Source organism: Geotrypetes seraphini, chromosome 3 (genome assembly GCF_902459505.1).
Source record: "Geotrypetes seraphini chromosome 3, aGeoSer1.1, whole genome shotgun sequence".
NCBI classification, from domain to species: domain Eukaryota; kingdom Metazoa; phylum Chordata; class Amphibia; order Gymnophiona; family Dermophiidae; genus Geotrypetes; species Geotrypetes seraphini.
In genome coordinates, this window is record NC_047086.1 from 159,580,803 (window position 1) to 159,601,427 (window position 20,625).

At 43.6% G+C, this 20,625-nt stretch overlaps 1 protein-coding gene across 3 annotated transcripts in view; it reads left to right on the plus strand.

The window, feature by feature from the left end:
- The window catches only part of MAP3K5 (mitogen-activated protein kinase kinase kinase 5), a 418,652-nt gene that overhangs the window by 336,111 nt on the left and 61,916 nt on the right, over window positions 1–20,625 (plus strand). For 2 of the 3 annotated variants that reach the window (XM_033937504.1, XM_033937502.1), the window contains 3 exons: window positions 7,352–7,372; window positions 17,312–17,489; window positions 17,923–18,091. In XM_033937504.1, coding sequence (XP_033793395.1) covers window positions 7,352–7,372; window positions 17,312–17,489; window positions 17,923–18,091 — 368 coding nt within the window. The remainder of the gene's footprint in view (window positions 1–7,351; window positions 7,373–17,311; window positions 17,490–17,922; window positions 18,092–20,625) is intronic. The other variant, XM_033937503.1, reaches the window with a different exon arrangement.

Below are 20,625 nucleotides of genomic sequence, written 5' to 3' on the forward strand. Positions count from 1 at the left end.
GTAATCTAAGCCCGAGGTTATAACGGCCTGGGGGGAGAGAAAGAAAGACATGCTGGATGGAAGGGAGGTAGAGGGTAGACTTAGTGAAGGACTGGGGAATAAGAGGAAGGGAAATGAGAAGTGTGGTGTGAGAGACAAGAGATAGAAAGCTGTAGGTAGACAGTAAAAAGAAGGAAATTGAAGACTATAGAATAAGAATGAATGAAGAGAGGGAGAAAAATAAACAATGTTAAAGATGATGTAGTAAAGGAGATGAAAAAGACAGGAGAAGAGAGAAAAATGACAAATGAACACAAAACCCTGCTAAGAGAGTTAAGAAAAGGCAGAGATTGAGACCAACATGATTAGAAAAGTAGAAAAAAGGATTGTATTTTTAATTTTGAATAAAGTACAAAACTCACAACTGAAAGTCTGATTTATCATAGGGAAGAAGGTGAGGGCAGTTCAAGAAAGGATGGGGTACAATTATAGCTTGCTACGGCCCTGACTGCACACAGTAGGCAACTGTCTAGGAGAGGGGCGAAGCTAGGGGTAGGCTGGGGTGGAACTGGGGGCATGTCTGGAGTGTGGCCAGGGGCATGGGTGGGGGTGTGGCCATGTGCCCTCTTTTTTTGTCTTTAGAAATACCTAGAAACAAACTACTAAAGGAACAATGCAGCTACTTCAAAAATCTTTAAACCTTAGGTGGTGCTCAGATTCCGAGATGGAAATCAAGAACTCAATGTGGGGACTTAACCCCTATAGATCTTTTCCATACGGTGCAATGATAGATACCACAAGAGTATCTATAGGGGTTAAGTCCCCACATTGAGTTCTTGATTTCCATCTCGGAATCTGAGCACCACCTAAGGTTTAAAGATTTCACTGCACAACAATTTTTTGGTTAAGTCTTGATTCCTGAAAAGTTTTTGGTGATTATGACAGGTACCAACTTGGTATGCTCAAATATGGTTTTGGTTTTACTGCATCACGTAAGAACTATGAGAAATAGACATTTTTATGTTTACTGACAATAAAATATATAGTCAAGTTTACGTTTCGCACAAGCGACTAAATGAAACAGAATTAAAAGTGTTTTGCTCCCGAGTTTCTTTTATATTCAGTGTCTGGTGCATCACGTTGTAGCATCCAACAATAGTCGGCAAGCATTGACGGATTCCAATTGCCCTGGTATCGTTTCTCCATCGTAGCTATGTCTTGATGAAACCTTTCACCGTGCTCGTCACTCACAGCACCGAGATTTGCGGGGAAGAAGTCCAAGTGTGAATGGAGGAAATGAATCTTGAGTGACATATTGCACTTCATTCTCTTGTATGCTTTGAGAAGTTTGTCTACCAGCTGAATGTAGTTTGGGGCTCTGTAATTGCCCAGAAAATTGTCAACAACGTCTTTCAAGGCTTTCCAGCCAATTTTTTCCGGCCCAACTAACAGATCTTCAAATCGCTTGTCACTCATAACATGTCTGATCTGGGGGCCAACAAAAATACCCTCTTTGATCTTGGCATCAGTTATTCTTGGGAACATCTGTCTTAAATAACGAAAACCTTCCCCTTCCTTGTTCATTGCTTTCACAAAATTCTTCATGAGTCCCAGTTTAATGTGAAGAGGAGGCAAAAATATCTTTGTCGGGTCAACAAGCGATTCATGTGCTACATTTTTCTGTCCTGGAACTAACTTTTTACGGAGTGGCCGGTTCTTTCTAGAATAGTGCGACTCTCTGTCTCGGCTGTCCCATTCGCAGATGAAACAGCAGTACTTTGTATAGCCAAGCTGCAGTCCTAGTAACAGAGCAACGACTTTGAGGTCTCCACAGATATTCCAGTTATACCTGGTATACTGGACATACTTTAGTAACATTTCCATATTCTCATATGTTTCTTTCATATGTGCTGCATAGCCAACAGGTACTGAAGGATAAACGTTGCCATTGTGCAACAGAACAGCTTTCAGGCTTAACATTGACGAATCAATGAAAAGACGCCACTCTTCCGGGTTGTGATTACAACCAAAGACCGAGAACAATCCTTCAATGTCACAACAGAAACAGAGACTGTCGACTTGTGCAAAAAATTTGGTTATATCATGATGCCGGTCTCGAAACACAGAAATTTTCGTACCTGGTGATAGCAAACACCATTCCTGCAGTCTCGAACCTAGCAGCTCAGCTTTTGCTTTTGACAGACCCAAATCTCTGACCAAATCGTTCAATTCGGACTGTGTTATCAGATGTGGATCGCCTGATGAGGATGGTTCAAAATCCGGGTCAATGTCACTGTTAGAACCCTGCACTGCAGTTTCTTCATCTGGTTCGTCTAAGGTCCAATCCTCTGGTGGTTTCGGAACTGGAAGACTGTCATCATGTGGCATGGGTCTCATTGCTGAAGGCAGATTAGGATATTCAATTGACTTCTTGTTTTTGGCAGAGAAACCAGACACATTAGTCAAACAGAAATAACAGTCCGTCACATGGTCTTTCTGTTCTCGCCATATCATCGGAACAGCAAATGGCATCGTCTTTCGAGTACCTCTGAGCCAGGCTCTCAGACTAACAGCACATGTCGCACAGCAAATGTGAGGCGCCCATTGCTTGTCTTGATCACCTATTTTGCAGCCAAAATACAGATGATAGGCTTTCTTTACAAGGGCAGTCATCGAACGTCTCTGAGGCGTAAGTGTATATTCCCCACAGATATAGCAGAATGTGTCGCGGCTGTTACGACACCGACGAGACATATTGCCCGACACCAAAACGTCTATAGCATCAAGCTTACTTACTGTTATATTGCTACAGCTACTATACTACTATACTTTACTATACTGATACTATATACACACACGGACTATCTATATTAACCAAATGAGCAGGATCGGTGTATGGAAGCCACCATTATAGCATGGTGAGACAGCGCAAGCTCGTTCAGACCTGCCCAGACATGCCCAGGATGTCATCTTCCATAAAACAGCTTCCAACCTGGCTAGATTTTATGCATGGACATACCCAGGCGGCACAAACCGTTGTTGATAAGACACTTATGGGAGAAAAAATTGTTTGCATCCAAATATAAGAAAAAATCACGACAAAATTGAAGATTTCTCTGAAATGGTACGTGATGGGTAATTTTTGATGTAATATTCATGATCAGCACCCAAAATTCTATAAGAAACACCCAGCAGTGTTCAGGAAGCAAAAACTTTGTTGTGCAGTGTTTTTGAAGTAGCTGCATTGTTCCTTTAGTAGTTTGTTTCTCGATATGGACATTTAGGAACACTTCTGAATTTTGAATTTACCCAGTCGTTTATATTTAGAAATACCTAGCCATATGGTCTTTTTCTGCTTTCATTTTCTATGCTGCTGTAGAAAGTAAATCCATTTCTCTATAGCCTCCAGTTCTCTTTATTTGGGCCTAGTTTTAATTGAAGTCTCCAATCAAGCCTTACATAGGTGTCTTCAGGCTTAAACATGGCTTTAACTCAGCTGAGAACAGTTCATTTTGGATTTTTGTTTATTTGTTTGTTTATACCAACAATTTATATCCTAATATATCTTCAAAACCTGAAATTACCTTAATAGTATATACACTGTCTAACCCAGCAGTCTCAAACTCAAACCCTTTGTAGGGCCACATCTTGGATTTGTAGGTACTTGGAGGGCCACAGAAAAAATAGTTAATGTCTAATTAAAGAAATGACAACTTTGCATGAGGTAAAACTCGTTATAGTTTATAAATCTTTCCTTAATTGCTTCTGATAATTTCAGCTATGCACAGCTGAAAGCAGTGCAACATGCAGAAAGTGAAAAACTATCAAAGTTTCAACTGCAAGAGATAAGATTTTGGACCAACTATTTTGAGGACCTTGGTATTATAAAGAATGATTCTTTATGGAAAACAAGTGCCTTAAGTGTCTGGCGATCACGTCCGCAACCACCTTCAGCTCTCACCTCCTCCTGCACCGGACACACGCACAAGCTGCACTGCCTCTAATGGTTACCTTACATTCTGGAATGTTGCCCGCCTCACTGCTGTAACCTCACGCAAGCGCTTTCCTGCATCTGTAGTTTCAAGTTTTTTAAAATATTTTTTTAAACCGCTTAATTAGGTTTCTAAGCGGTGTACAATAAAAAATTTACATAAAAACATATTAAAACTGGGGATACTGAATAAAATCTAATCATAATAAAGCACTGATAAGACATTTAGACCTACTTCAGACAATAGGAAAAAGGGGAAGAACTACAATCGTAAAAGAAAAATGCAACAAAAAAGGGAAAATACAATAGGTTAGGGTAAAAAGTAATAAATTTTAATTTAATAAATTTTTTTTTTGTGTGTCCTTAAGAGGACAGTTGTCCAAAAGCATCCTGGAACAAGATTGTTTTTAATTTTGCTTTAAATTGTTTTATATCGGATTCACTGTGCAAATTGTTAGGCAGCGAATTCCAGAGAGTAGGAGCAGTGACGGCAAAATTATTGGAGCGCAACGCATTGATTAATTTTAAAGAAGGTATGGCGAGAAGATTCTGAGACATTGAACAAAGAGATTTTAAAGTATTATAAGGAATTAAAAGTCTATTAATGAATTAATGAACTCTGGTTGATTGTTTAATTTTGTTGTAAATGTTAAAAGTAAGATTTTATAACAGATTCTATGTTCGACTGGTAACCAATGTGCACTAATCAGAAGAGGTGTACGCAATTTTCCTCTCCACTCTACCTAACAATCATGTACAGATGCAGGAAAGCGCTTGTGTGAGGTTACAGTGACCGCTGGACACTTAAGGCACAAGTTTTCCATAAATCATTCTTTATAATACCGAGAATCTCAAAATAGTACCTGGCTGGCCGCAAGTTTGAGACCACTGGTCTAACCTAATCACATATTGCATAGCTTTCACTTAAGCCTGGACAAGGTTGACTCTGGAAGGAATAGATAGTAACATAGTAGATGATGGCAGATAAAGACCCGAATGGTCCATCTAGTCAGCCCAACCTGATTCAATCTAAAAATTTGTTGGGATTTTTTTTTCTTCTTCTTAGCTATTTCTGGGCAAGAATCAATTTAACTTTTAAATGTGCTTCACTAAAGAGTGGGTAAAGATTTTGTTTTGAAGGCAGTCCTAGGCTTCTGCTTCCTAAACCAATGGAAATTTTGGGCATGTAAGCCAAGTTATGATCCAGATTCAGAGTTTATATTTCATAACTGCTAAGTTTCCTTGATAAATGGTAGAGTTGGAAAGAAGAGACATTGGTGTTTGGCTTGCTTTGCTTGTGACTCATTATAATATAGCTGGAATTATGTCCTTGTTAATTAAGCAAATAAGGCAGATCTTACCACAGACTTTTGAGTATATGTGAGGCATGAAAAAACTTGTGGCTTGTATTCACCAAAGAATTACAATGTTCTTAACCAATGGCTGAACTGTAACTTCACACACTTTTGAAAGCATTTTTTAAGAGGGAGGAAGGCAACCTGCCCCCCTCCCCCTTGGAACCTGCCAATTTACAAATAAGCAGAGAAACTTAAGGTAGATGCTGAAGATAAGGATTTAACTTGTTCCTCATTGTAGAATTCTCTTTGCAAGGACCCTTATAAAGAATTTATTATGTGCTATTTATAGCCTATGGGGCTCATAATCAAAAAAACAAACGTCTAAAAAGTGGCCTAAATGGGTACTTAGACGATCAAAAAGCCTGATCGTCCAAGTACCCATAATCAAAGCTGGTTTTAGACATATCTAAATCTAGCTTAGGCCTTTCCCCTGCCTCTAAACGCATAGAGCGAAAAGAGGCATTTTTAGAGGAGGGGAAAGGGCGGGAGGTGGGCCGACCTAGGCATGCAGCAGGTATAACCAAAACTTTAGGCAGGTTGCCTAGTCAGAACTTATACGTTTTGACTTAGACCAAGTCAAAACAGGTATGAGTGCCGAAAAGGGCTGAACTGATTGCTGCAGCTCAGCGGCCCCAGAAACCTGCCTACCCCCTACTGCAACGTTCACTGCAGGAGAGATGGCTCATCTCTCCTGCCGGCGATGATGAACGCCCACCCCCTCCAAACTGCGGCACTTCAGGGTGAGCATCGCGGCAGGGCATCTCACCTGCCAGCGATCCTCACCCCAAAGTGCCGCGGTTCGAAGGGGGATGGGCGATCACCATTGCCGGCAGGAGAGATGAGCCATCTCTGCTGCAGCGATCAGCCCTCCCCCAGCGATTACGATCGGGCGGGAGAGGGCCCAAGCCCTCCTACCTGGCGACACTCCAACCGTCCCCAACAGCATCGGGGCAAGAGGGAGCCCAATCCCTCTTGCCCCGCCAGCCCCGACCATCCCCAACAGCATTGGGGGCAAGAGGGAGCACAATCCTTCTTGCTCCACCAGCCCTGACCGTTCCCAACAGCATCGGGGACAAGAGGGAGCCCAAGCTCTCTTGCCCCTGTGATCCCCCCCCCCCGGCTGATTACGATGGGGCCAGGAGGGAGCCCAAGCCCTCCTAGCCTGGCGACACCCCCTACCCCCACCCCCACTAAAATACGGGCAGGATGGTTGGCCTGCCGGACAGATGGGCTTGGCACCCGTCTGTCCGGCCACCGATTTAAAGGTGGGAGGATCAAGGGGTGGGGGTGCGTTGAGGGCAGGAGGGCCTGGGATCCCTCCTGCCTGTATTTTAGTGGGGGTGGGGGGTAGGGAATGTCGCCCCCATCGTAATCAGCAGGGGTAGGGGTAGGGGGGGTTGAGGATCGCTGAGGCAAGAGGGCATGGAAGAAATTCTTGCCCCGATGCTGTTGGGGACTGTCGGGGCTGGCGGAGCAAGAGGGATTGGGCTCCCTCTTGCCCCCGATTCTGTTGGGGTTGGTCGGGGAGTCAGCAGGCAAGAGGGCTTAGGCTCCCTCTTGCCCCGATCTTAGTCAGGGGTTCGGGGTGCCGCAGGTCAGGAGGGCTTGGGCTTTCTCCTGCCCGGATCGTTGTGTGTGGAGAGGGGGGATTCTGTAACCGGTGTTCTTTTTGACAGACACCGGTTACAGAATCCAGCTTTTAGGCGAAGGACTGGCTCCTCCTTCGCCTAAAAGCCCTTGTTTTGGGCGTTTGGGACTTAGGCTTTTTTTGGGTTCATTATATGTAGTAATTGTAGACGTAGTAGTGGTCTGGGCATTTAAACAGCTGAACGTAGAGGCAGGCCATTATCAAATAAAACCTCCTTTTGCACGTGTTTTTTGATAATGGACATTTTCCCTTCTTCTACTTTCAACGTTTAAGGCCTTAGGCCAAAAGGGGACTTAGACGTTTTTTTGATTATGCCCCTCTATTTGTATTGTTTTTAGTATTCATTGAATATGCCTTTGCTTTTTCCCTTTATAGCTCTTTCAGCTGGTTCAAATGGTAAGTTGTAAAAATCATTTTATATAGCATTTTGCATGTTATTGCTAATATTCTACTATTTGAAGTTTGCAACCATTTATTGCATTAAGTAAACTTAACAAAAACATTTGAGTTTGCTGCTTTCAAATGCAAGACTCAGAAAAATTTCCAAAAAATACAAAACAATTGTCATGGTTCAGCAACTAATCATCAATTTCAAGAAACAGAAAATAGTTCTCTTAGGTCAGAGTAGAGAGCTTCATGGGTATAGGGATCACAGTAATCCCACAGCTCTGACTTCTGGGTTAGAGGATTCCTGTGGGGATAGAAGTTGCTGCAGGTTTCCTATGAGAGTGTAGACCAGGGCTGTCCAACCTTTTGGCTTCCTCGGGCCGCATTGGAAGAAAAAAATTTATCAGGGGCCACACAAACACTAACACTAGTTGATGAGCAAAAAAAGAGCGAACAGGTCCCAAATTTGCAATCACTAATATAGAAGATATATATATCTAATAATAAACCCTCATTAAAGGGACACTGTGGAGAGGAACCCAAAAAAGCAGTAATATTTACCCTGACTGAGCGATCCTCCATTTGCACCGCTGACAGCAGAAGCCTGGTTCTCTCATTCACTTCTATTACAGCTACGGTGAGCCTTTTCACAGGCAAGCCTCATCAGAGTGGGGATGCTGAAACAGCTGACAGTGGCGCATGTGGAGGATTGCTCAGTCAGGGTAAATATTACTGCTTTTTTGGGGTCCTCTCCACAGTGTCCCTTTAAAATTGTTTTTGATATTTTTTACTTTTTTTTTAAAAGTAATATCTCCTTTAAAAACAGATATAACATACATAACTGAGGCAAGCCAATTAGCAATTTCATGTTATTAAAAATTACCTTTCCTTCTCAGTCTGCTGCCATCCAAAATGTAGAACATCAACCACCCATCTTCCTTTCTCTTTCAGTCTGTACATCTTAGCTCCAATGCCATAAAATTTACTTGTTCTTCCTGGCTTCACAAACCAACCTTGGAGAAGACATTCTGGTCTTGAATGGGATTACTTTTCCTATTGCTTCAACTATTAAGATCCAGGGTGTACAGCTTGATAGGAACCTGTCTATGGCAACCCATATGGATGCAATTGTCTGAGAGGGGTTTTCCTTGTTTTGGAAGCTTAGATGCCTAAGATCGTATTTTGACAGTCTTCCTTTTCAACTATTGTTACAATCTTTAGTACTTAGTATGTTGGATTACTACAATATTGTTTTTCTGGTAGGTCAGCAGAAACATTTTTGTAAATTGCACATAATTCCGAATACAGCCATGCACTTTATTTTTAATTTGAAAAAATCAGATCATGTAACCCCATATTACCATAGATTGCATTGGCTCCCTGTAGAGCAGGGGTGTCAAAGTCTCTCCTCAAGGGCCACAATCCAGTCAGGTTTTCAGGATTTCCCCAATGAATATGCATGAAATCTGTTTGCATGCACTGCTTTCATTGTATGCTAATAGATCTCATGCATATTCATTGGGGAAATCCTGAAAACCCGACTGGATTGCGGCCCTCGAGGAGGGACTTTGACACACCTGCTGTAGAGGCCAGGATGCTCTTTAAGTTTGGTTGTATTTTTTTATAAAGATTTGCATAGTTTAGTACCAAGTTATTTGATTGACCAGTTTTTATTCACTATATCAGGTCATTCTTTATGTAACTTCATTTTTCACTTTCTCTTCTATGAAGGGTTGTTATAAAAGAGATCGGCAGCTTTCCTATTACATTACATCACATTTATAGACCGCAAAACCTCACAGATCGATGCAGTTCACAAAAGACAAAAAAACTGGCATATCCAGTGAACTACAGAATAATCGTTAATCATTTTAGTTCTCTAAAAATTTTGTGAATAAGAATGATTTTAATAAATTTCTGAAATGTGTATAAGAGCAAGACATTCCGAATAAAATGCGAAACTCCTATCAGGCTGCCAGCTGGGATTCTGAGTTTCAACCTTTAGTATTGGCTTCATCATCTTATATACACTGAAAGCTATTAAAAACTTATCTGTATTCTAAATTGGCATGAGCTGTCAAGATACGTTAACCGATATGCGTTATTCACTACCGTATTTTCACGTAGATAACGCGCACCCGTGTAAAACGCACACACGGTATAGCGCGCGAAAAACACAAATTTATGTACAGAAATTTTTATATACCGCGCACACCCGTATATCGCGCATGCTTCCCGACTCTCCTTTCGCCCGCCCCGACTCTCCTCTGGCCACCCCGACTCTCCTTTCCCCCGCCCCGACTCTCCTCTCCCCCTTGAAGTCCTGTCCCCACCCTGAAAGCCTGATGCCCCCCCCTGACGTCCGATTCACCCCCCCCTGCAGGACCGCTCGCACCCCCACCCCGAAGGACCGCTCGCACCCGCACAGCCTCCCGACCCCCCCCCATCATGTACAAGCTCCTACCGGTGTCCTGCTGCTTCCTCTTGGCGGTCCCGACTCCCCGACACAAGACACGAGCGGGGAAAGAGGGAGCTCAAGCCCTCTTGCCCCAGCCAACCGCGGCACCCCCGACACGATCGGGGCAAGAGGGAGCTCAAGCCCTCTTGCCCCCCCGACTCCCTGACACGATCGGGGCAAGAGGGAGCTCAAGCCCTCTTGCCCCAGCCAACCGCGGCACCCCCGACACGATCGGGGCAAGAGGGAGCTCAAGCCCTCTTGCCCCCCCGACTCCCCAACATGATCGGGGCAAAAGGGAGCCCAAACCCTCTTGCCCCGCCGACTCCCCAACTCCCCGACAATATCGGGCCAGGAGGGAGCCTAAGTCCTCCTGGCCCTGGCGACCTTCCCCCGCTAGTTGTTCGGGCCAGGAGGGAGCCCAAACCCTCCTGGCCACGGTGACCCCCTACCCCCACCCCGCACTACATTACGGGCAGGAGGGATCCCAGGCCCTCCTGCCCTTGACGCAAACCCCCCTCTCCCCAACGACCGCCCCCCCAAGAACCTCCGACCGCCCCCCCAGCCGACCCGCGACCCCCCTGGCCGACCCCCACGACACCCCTACCCCCCTTCCCCGTACCTTTCTGGTGGGGCCTAAGGCGCCTGGGCCAATCAGAATAGGCCCGGGAGCCTTAGGTCCCTCCTGGGACAGTACAGTTTAGGGGTGAAGAAGTTTTGTGCGTGAAAGAGGAGCAGGACTTGGGTGTGATAGTATGTAATCTATATAATAAAACCGTAGGCGGCGCATGCGCAGTCTTATCAGCGTGCTTCCATGATCCGTATGTCCGTGGCCGCCAAGACTGCAGCATGCCCCGCGCTTACTACGGCCCCATGCGCAGCTCAGTTCGGCACGGCGGTTTCCCCAGATAGGGGAAGTCGAAAAACTCACTCCCGACGCGCAGCTGAGTTCGGCACGGCGATTTCCCCGGTTTCCCCAGATAGGGGAAGCCGAACTGCTCACTCCCGTCTCAGCGGCCTGCACATCGACGATTCAACCCCCTCCCCCCCCCCCCGGGGCTGCCTAAAGAAACAAAGTTTCACGGTGCTTGGCCCGCCAAACAATTCCTGCTGTTGCCGAAATTTGCCCCACCGTTCCTTCCCTTCCTCCATCAGGTCAGTTCAACTCCGCCTATGTTAAAAGGAGCTGCTTTGAAATTGGAGCCCTGCCGCCACCGTAACACGTTCCTCTCTGCCAAGGCAGAGGGGAAAGTGCTACGGCAGTGGCAGGCCTCCGATTTCGACGTGGCTCCTTTTAACATTGGTGGATTCACTACACCTGATGGAGGGAGGGAAGGAAAGGTGGTTGTGCGGCGCGGGAAGGGGGCGGCAAGGGACTAAGTTGGCCGGTAGTGCTGTTTTTCCATGAAGGAGGAACACGTGAAAAGAAAACAAAATAAAGAAAACGTTGGCCCCCGCCGAAGAAGTGGAATGTGGAGGAGGGGCGCGAGGAGCCGGAGAGCTGTATGTAAGTGTGTGCGCGCGCGTGTGTATAGCCAAGGAGGAAGTGCAGCAGGAGCAAGGAGGTGGGGAGAGTGGATTTCCCCTACTTGGATGTCAGTAAAAGCTTTGGTCCTGTGATCCTCACTCTTTTCCTGGGGCTACTGCTGGACAGAGGGGGAGCAGGACATAAAGGAGAAGAGCTACTGCTGGACAGGGGGAGGAGGGAATGGGAGGGGTGCTGCTGGACAGGGGGAGATAAAAGGAGAAGGGCTACTGTTATATGGGGGGAGCAGGGAAAGGGGGAGAGGTGTTGCTGGACAGGGAGGAGGTAAAAATAAGGGAGAAGGGCTGCTAGCACCCGTTAATGTAACGGGCTAAACAACTAGTGATCTTAATAAGACAATACAGGTTGAAAAAGGTGAGGCAGAAAGTAGAAGGATTTTAGGATGCATATTGAGAAGAATGGCCAGTAAGAAAAAGGAAGTTTTGATGCCCCTGTATAAGACTCTGGTGAGATCTCATTTAGAATACTGTAAACAATTCTGGAGACCGTAGCTTCAAAAAGATGCAAACAGGATGGAGTTAGTCCAGAGGAAGGCTACTAAAACGGTTAGTGGTCTACATCATAAGGTGTATGGGGACATACCATATTCTCGAATATAAACTGGGATTTGGGGGCAAAAAATTGGCCCAAAAATGGGGATCCAAGTTTATATTCGGGCCAGCGCCCCCATCTCAGATTTATTGCAGGCCGCCGCCAGGCTCTGCACCCTGCTCCCCTCCCTGCCCTGTCCATCGTACCTCCTCTGCCAATCCCTGGTAGTCCAGAGGTGCAGCGGGTAGGAGTGAGATTTCCATGCTTCTGCCCCGTTGCTAACCCAGTAGGTCAGTGACTGCTGCGAGTTTTGGTTTTCTTAAGCTGCTGAGCAGCACCGAGCAGGAGTGCATTTTGGCGCTGCTGCTCTGTGCTGAGTGGCTTACTGAATGGCTCACGCACAGAATGGAGGAAGGAGACAGGCGTGGTTGAGACGTGTTATGGGTAGGCTGTGGGTGGTCTCAAGGGTGGGTTAGACATGGAAATCTTGCAGCGATAATCAAACATTTTGCAAGATATCCTGGATGGGACTTATATGTTTATAATTAGAACTATTTTAGAAGGGTCCAAGTGCCAAACTGACCAGATGGCCACTGCATGCTTCAAGGTAAGACACCCCCCAAACTCCCCAGTGCTCAATGAACCCCTTCCACCACACAAAAATGAGGTTGAGGGGTGGTAGATTCAGGGGCAATGTTAGGAAATTCTACTTTACGGAGAGGGTGGTGGATGCCTGGAATGCGCTCCCGAGAGAGGTGGTGGAGAGTAAAACTGTGACTGAGTTCAAAGAAGCGTGGGATGAACACAGAAGATTTAGAATCAGAAAATAATATTAAAGATTGAACTAGGCCAGTTACTGGGCAGACTTGTACGGTCTGTGTCTGTGTATGGCCGTTTGGAGGAGGATGGGCAGGGGAGGGCTTCAATGGCTGGGAGGGTGTAGATGGGCTGGAGTAAGTCTTAACAGAGATTTCGGCAGTTGGAACCCAAGCACAGTACCGGGTAAAGCTTTGGATTCTCGCCCAGAAATAGCTAAGAAGAAAAAAAAAAAACAAAAAAACAAAATTTTAAATTGAATCAGGTTGGGCAGACTGGATGGACCATTCGGGTCTTTATCTGCCGTCATCTACTATGTTACTATGTAACAAAAAAGTACATACCTGTCTCTAAAACAGCAGCATCTGATATGGGGAAGCCTAGTAGAGCTGCACACCGCCTGGTATACCATCGATGTAGATGCCACAGTACTGAAGAAAAACTGCTACATGTAAGGAAATACTGCATAAAGTTTCGATGATCATTGATGCTACGATGATCACGTGGTATCGAAGGTGCCACAGGCGTCAAAGCATGAGTGCCTGAAAGGCAATGTGCTTCAGAATGACAGCCTGTATCGGCCAGGAAGCCATGCATCAAATGGATATGATCCTTGACAGGGCGATGCATCTGTGTCAACGTGGTTAAAACATCGGTACTGAAAGGCATGCATCAAATAGACTCAATGCTTATATGGATGCAAGCAGATGGAGGTATCGATGTCAATGCAATGCATCTTTGTTGACGTGGTTGAAGCATTGGTATAAAAAGGCATGCATCAAATAGACATGATGCTAATATGCCACCGATGCAAGCGGATGGAAGTATCAATGTCACTGCGATACATCTGCGTCGACATGGTTGAAACATCGGTACAGAAGGCATACATCAAATAGACTCGATACTAATATGCCACCGATGAAGGTATGGATGTCTACCGGTACCGGCAAGTCCCAGTCACTAGAAATCTGACTCCAGACCTATATGTGAAATAAGAAAGAAAAAAAAACAAAAAACTTTGACATTAAACAATATAGCTTCTCTTTTCCAAAACTATAGCCCCAGAGTCAGATATAGTCGAAGAGGGCAAGCCGGAGTAAAGTAGAAATAAGGCAGAAAATCCATCGGTATGAAGTAAGGATGGAACTTTACGTGAGGATTGTTGAAATTCGAAAGAAGTTTGTTTTTAAATAATATCCAAAATTTCTGTCTGTTATTCTTGTTCCTTGATTTTCAGAAGTAAAGAACAGAAGAAACTGAAATACTTGAAAAAGTTTGTTAAAAAAAATTAAACGGGAAGGCAACTTGAATAAAAAAGAGATATGTCTTCACTCTTGACAACCTTGCGAGCTGGCGTCGAGTGGAAAGGCACTTGTGCATGCGCAATGCGGGCATTGCTAAAGCTTAAAGCGATACTACACTTTTCACTGTCCGTACCGGGGCTTTGTGGATGACATCACCCACATGTGAGAATATGCTACCTGCTTGTCTAAGGATAATAATTTTTATCAAATGTCAAGTTTGACCTATATATATTTTTTGACATGGACATATAATATAGACTACTTGGGCTGAATTACAATCGGTATGTCCATATAGCTCATATCTTTCACCTGTATTAGGTGTAATTACATGATCTGTGACTAAAACATATTCTTTGATATTTTCATAATTTCACCCAAGTTTCTGCTATGTTTAAACACAAACTTAGGAATATTTGCAAACACTTATTGAAATCTTAAAACATCCCAGTGTTTGCGAATAATATTGATAGAGCACATTCGGCTTGTGGTCAATATATATATGGCAGAAATAAAAAAAAAAATGGAACTGTAACTATGAAAATTAATAAACCATTAACTTATCTGGCATACTGTTTCATAAAAGGTTGGGTAATCTGTGGCACGGAGGAAAGGTCTCAGAATATATGTCCATATCACATGCCAGCCTAAAGGCCATTCAGCCAATGCGGACAAAAATTTCAATCACTGGCCATCCTCCTGCCACCTTCAATCTGTATGTAAAATAAATATATATACTGTATTGCCAATATGTTTTAGTCATGTAATTACACCTAACACAGGTGTGATATATGAGCTATATGGACAAATCGATTGTAATTTAGCCCAAGTAGTCTTTGCTATAATAGGTCAGTGTCAAAATATATAGCAGAACATCTTAGCTGCATACTCACAAGAAAGGAGGGAAGCCCCTTTAGTAGCACATTAGTTTGTAGTTCAGGCAGGGCAGGGATAGAGTTAATGTTTATGCACATATTTTACAAAATACTTTTAAACATGCACATTTTTACACTGTCTTTTGGTACACAGGTTCCTTCTTATAAGGCATGCTCTCTTGTTTTTTTAGTAACTATTATGAAATTTTGCTTTATATGGGTTGTACATTGCATACGCAATTGTTGAAATGAAGGTCAAAGTACTGTATACTTGCAAAATGAACAGCTTTGCAAATGGTCTATACGTGCCCCTCAGAACTTAGTTTTCATATATGGTAGGCATTTCAAATTGTTCTTGAATAATTTTGTTATTTCTTGCATGGTCTTTGTGAATGCTTGCTGTCATTCAATTCAGAAGTGTTTTGTCTACATGTGTATGTATGAGGGGTATTCAATAATTTATCTACCTCAATAGGAAAGAAAAGTTTTCAAAAAATTTTTGTTTTATTTTTCAATATAATTCCCTGATAGCTCCATATACTTCATCTACTTTTCTTGCAATGACTTTAACCTCTTTGAAAATAATTCTTCTGTTTGATCTTCAAACCAGGATGTCACAGCTTCCTTGATATCTTAATCACTTGAAAACTACTGTCCACAGAGAGACTCAGAACAGGAAATAATCTGAGGGAGCCTGGTCAGGACTATAGGGTGGATGGTTCTGCTGATGAAACCAAAAACAAAAAGAGAGGACTGTACAAGTTGCAGGAATTTTATTAAAAATCAGTAAAATATTTTCCAAAAGATGGCTCTCGTGTGCATAGGGACCGGACCTAACACGGTCCATGATTCAGAGAAACACTCTTTCTTCAGGGGTCCAAGTTGTCCTATGCTTCACTAGTTGAGAACCATATGGATTACAATGTTTTTGAATAAAATTCATAAACGCTCTTGGGTAGCTGATGCTCAGTGTTAGCACTGGATGTGAAAGTTAACAGAGACAGCTACTCAAGAGCGTTTACGGATTTTATTCAACATCATTGTAATCCATATGGTTCTCAACTAGTGAAGACTAGGATAACTTGGACCCCAGAGGAAGGAGTGTTTCTCCAAAACACGGACCGTGTTGGCTCCGGTCACCATGCACACGAGAGCCATCTTTTGGAAAATATTTTATCATTTTTTAATAAAGTTCCTGCAACTTGTACATTCCTCTCTGCAGTCTCTTTTTGTTTTAGGTTCTACCTGTTCACTGCAGCCTCATTGGATTTTTCTTTGTTTCTGCCGCTGAAACCTACATTCTCGGATGACAGCCTGTGATTTTCGTGATATGTGCATTGGCACATTGTCTTGAAGAAGCAGCATGTTTGCTGTGAGTTTTCTTCGTCTTTTCTCCTTGATTGACTCCCGCATAGTGATCATTGTGTTGGCATAACTCTCCCTGGTTATGGCTGTCTTGTGTGGTATGAACTCCAGAAGCAAAAGTACTTCATCATCCCAGAAGCCAGTTGCCATGACTTTGCCTGCAGATTTTTCTATCTTGCTTTTTGGGGGTGGGGGATGACTTGTGCTTCCATTGCATTGACAACATTTTGGACTCAGGATCTCTGTGATAGACCCAAGTTTCATCTCCAGTCACCAATTGATTAAAAAAATTCACTCGGTCTTCACTGAGATCTCCAAGTTCTCCTGACAGCACTGGAGCCTTATGGCCTTCTGACATGCTGTCAGCATTCTTGGAACCCATCTTGCACTAACCTTGGGCCTGCCCAACTTTTCATGAATTATTTTCCAAACTGTAGCTGCTGAGATGCCCATTTCTTCAACTATTTGGGGAGACTTAATTTGTTTGACAAAATTACAACCTTGACTTTCTTGCACATTTCTGTGGAAGTTGCTTCCACAGGCCATCCAGTGTGAGGGTTATCTTCAGTGGACTCTCTACCCCACTTAAACGGCTTCCTCCAAAATTTTATTTTGTAAGATGATGGGACAGACTCATCATAAACTACAGTCATGCATTCTTAGATCTCCTTTGGCTTTTCCCCTTGTTTTTGTGAGAAATTTTATCACTGAACGGTGCTCCAAATCTAGCAGTTTCTTACTTGATTCACAGGAGGACTCTCCTGACATTCTGTCTTTTGGAATGTTAGACTCACACTGTGCATGAGTAACACATGTCACATGTCACAACATCCACATAATAATTTCAACACGCTTACTACTTCCTGTCATACGCAGGTAGATAAATTATTGAACGCTCCTCATATATATATATATATAATTTTCATATAAATATGAATGTACAGAGAGGCAGGAACACTTTTAAAAAGCCTCTTTTTTGAGGAATAAAAAATCTGTTATTGTTAGGTAAAGATGGTGTACAGTGGAGTCAAGTTGTTGGTTCTATTACTTCTTCTGCAGAGTATCTTCGTAGTATATCCTTACCTGTACCAGTTATGGTGGAAGACACAAGCAGCAGCAGTGAATATGGCTCCGTTTCACCCGACACAGACCTGCGAGCAGATCCATTTTGTATCAAAACAAGAGCTAAGTCCTATATAGAAAAAGATGGAAAGGGGCACAGGGCGCTATTTCTGGGGTAAGGATTAGTCTTTATGTAGTATATAAAGTGTGGGGGTAGTTTTATAAATGTCCACATTGGTGAAAAATGCACATGTACTTTTCACACCACAAGTTTACAGGATTTTCAAAGTAAAATTATGTACTTAGTTTTACTATTAAATTTGCACTTGGAAAAGCAGTCCTGCACACTTGTGTGTGGATTCTTTTTCAGAGTAAATATGCACATACTTCAGAAAGTTTTATATAGTTTGAAGCTCTAATTTCAGGAAATCTTCCCCTTAAAACAGGTAAGAGTGCATGTGAAATGGTAGTATCCACATACTTTAACCCATTACTATGAATAAAGCATTTTTACTCATAGAAATTGCATTGAAAATTGCCCTCTTTTCGGTTTTGATTTAGATAATAAGTGTAATTTTTGCTCAGTTTTGATATATTCATTTTTACAGCATTCCTGATGAAAATTTTGAGGATCACAGTGCTCCACCTTCACCTGAGGAGAAGGACTCTGGATTCTTCATGCTGAAGAAGGACAGTGAACGGAGAGCCACCTTGCACAGAATACTGACAGAGGACCAGGAAAAGGTGGTGAGGAACTTAATGGAAACCCTTCATCAGGTAAGTCTGTACGTAAACCAAAACAAAATAATTCAGACTATCATTCACTGCTTGAATGCTTCATCTGCAGATCTGGTGGTCTTCATTTTAGTCGTGGATTTTCAGAGCTATAACTCAGTTTTGAGATTTGTGGCAATCAAGATAATTGGGTCTGGTTATTTTTGCTTATAAAATTGCTGTTCAGAACTGCTAATTGTGGGTTTGAAGAGGTACTATTTGAATTTAATTTTTCTCCTCCAAATTGTTACAGCTTTATTTCTAATGTGGTATATTTTGCCTAGGAGAAGGTAAATTACAATTTTTAAAATATTATTTTTATTCTAGTTGGGGATCTAAAATATGTTTGTTCATATTTGTTTGATTTTTAAGCTTTTCAAAGCAATCTTAGTGGAACAAGTGTACAAATCTTACCTATATGTCCAGTTTTGTGAGCCCTTATGGTCAAAATTTTTAATAATAAAATGCCAACTTTTAATTTCAGACAGAAGTAAATATGGAGTGTTAAATAACGGTCATTTCAAAACCTAGATTCTCTCCTCAGTTCGCAGGATACTTACCATATATACTCAAATATAAACTGGGATTTTTGGGCCAAAAAATTGGCCCAAAAATGGGAGTCCCGGTTTATATTCGGGTTAATGCCCCCTCCCAGAATTTTTTTTAAGGCTGCCGCCGCCAGGCTCTGCCCCTGCCTCCCTCCCTGCCCTAGCCTCATACAGTATCTCATCTTGGCGATCCACAGTAGAGGTGCAGCGGGCAAGAGCAAACTTTTCAAGTTCCTGCCCTGCTGCTAACCAGCTGCCGCAAATTCCTTCAGCTGCTGCAAGTTCCTTTGGCTGCTGAGCGACACGAGCAGGAGCGCGATTTGGCATTGCTGCTTGTACTGAGAGGCAACCTTACTGGCTCCCACGAATTCTCGTGATGCCTCTCAGTACCAAGCAGCAGCACTAAATTGCACTCCTGCTCGTGTCGCTCAGCGGCCGAAGGAACTCACGGCAGCAGGGCAGGAACTTGGAAAGTTTGCTCCTGCCTGTTGCACCTCCATTGCGGATCGCCAAGATGAGGTACTGTATGAGGCTAGGGCAGGGAGGGAGGGAGGCGGGGGTAGAGCCTGGGAGGGAGGGTGCAGAGTCTGACGGGGAAAGGAAGGAAGGGTGTTGGGTGCAGAGTCTGACAGGGAAGGAAGGAAGGAAGGGGGCTGGTGCAATGCCTGACAGGGGAGAGAGAGAAGGGTGATGGGTGCAGAGCCTGACAGGGGAGGGGAGGATGGAAGGGTGCTGGGTGCAGAGCCTATCAGGGGAAGGGAGGATGGAAGGGGGCTGGGTGCAGAGCCTGATGAGGCAGGACACTTGAATATTAAGCCACCCGACTTATATTCGAGTCAACCATTTTTTATTTTTTATTTTTCCTCCTTTTTGGGGAAGGGGGGGTCTCGACTTATATTCGGATCGACTTATATTCAAGTATACACTGTACCTCTAAATTCTGGGCATAGTATGAAAATGAAAGTAGGTTGCTTTGTTTAGGATCCATTTGTTACTGTTTGTATTATCCCTTGGATTCTATAAAGGTCACCCAAAGTTGAGCATGGATCTCAGATCCATATGCAGACTAATTACCGTATTTTTCACTCCATAAGACATACTTTTCCCCCCAAAAAAAGTGGGTGGAATTAAGGGTGCGTCTTATGAAGTGAATATAACATCCCCCCCCCCCTGCGGTACCTTTAAATTGTGGTGGTCACTGGATGGCTGCCTGGTGATTATGTCAGAGCCAGCAGCACACAAGCGCACTAATGCCTGGGCCCGCAACACTTCCTGATTGTGGTGGTTGCTGGTGCTTCGCTTCATGGCTGCCTGGGTAGGGGTTACAGTTAGAGGGGATGGATAAATTGATGGCTAGGGTGATGAGCAGAGGAGAGTAGGGTTATGAGTTGAAGGCCTTCTCAAAACGGTGGGTTTCAGCCTACATTTGAATAAGAGAAGGGTAGATGGGCTCAGGTAGTTTATTCCAGGCATACAGGACAGCAAGCTAAAAGGAACGGTCTGGAACTAGAAGTGGAGAAGGGTACAGATAAAAGTAACTGTCTGAGGGAACAGAGTTCTTTGGGAAGTGTATAAGGAGAGATGAGAGAGGAGATATACTGACGGGCTGCAGAATGAACACACTTGTATGTTAGTAATATAAGTTTGAACTGTATGCAAAGGTGGATAGGGAGCCAGTGAAGTAATCTGAGGGGTGAGGTGAGAGTAGCGAGGTTGGTAGAAGATAAGTCAGGTAGCAGAGTTTTGTACAGATTACAGGGGGAGAGGCAGATCAGTGGAAGACTTGTTAGAAGTAGATTGCAGTAGTCTAAGCTTGAAGTTACGATAGTGTGGACAAGGGTCTGATAGTGTGCTCATTACTCCATTCTGCCACAGCTTCCTCTGAGATTGAATCCCTGCATAAGATATGTTTAATTATTTTTGCAGTAATGAGTGATGATTAAAAAAAAGAAGGATCAATGAAGAATAGTATAGCCTACTTCTTTTGAG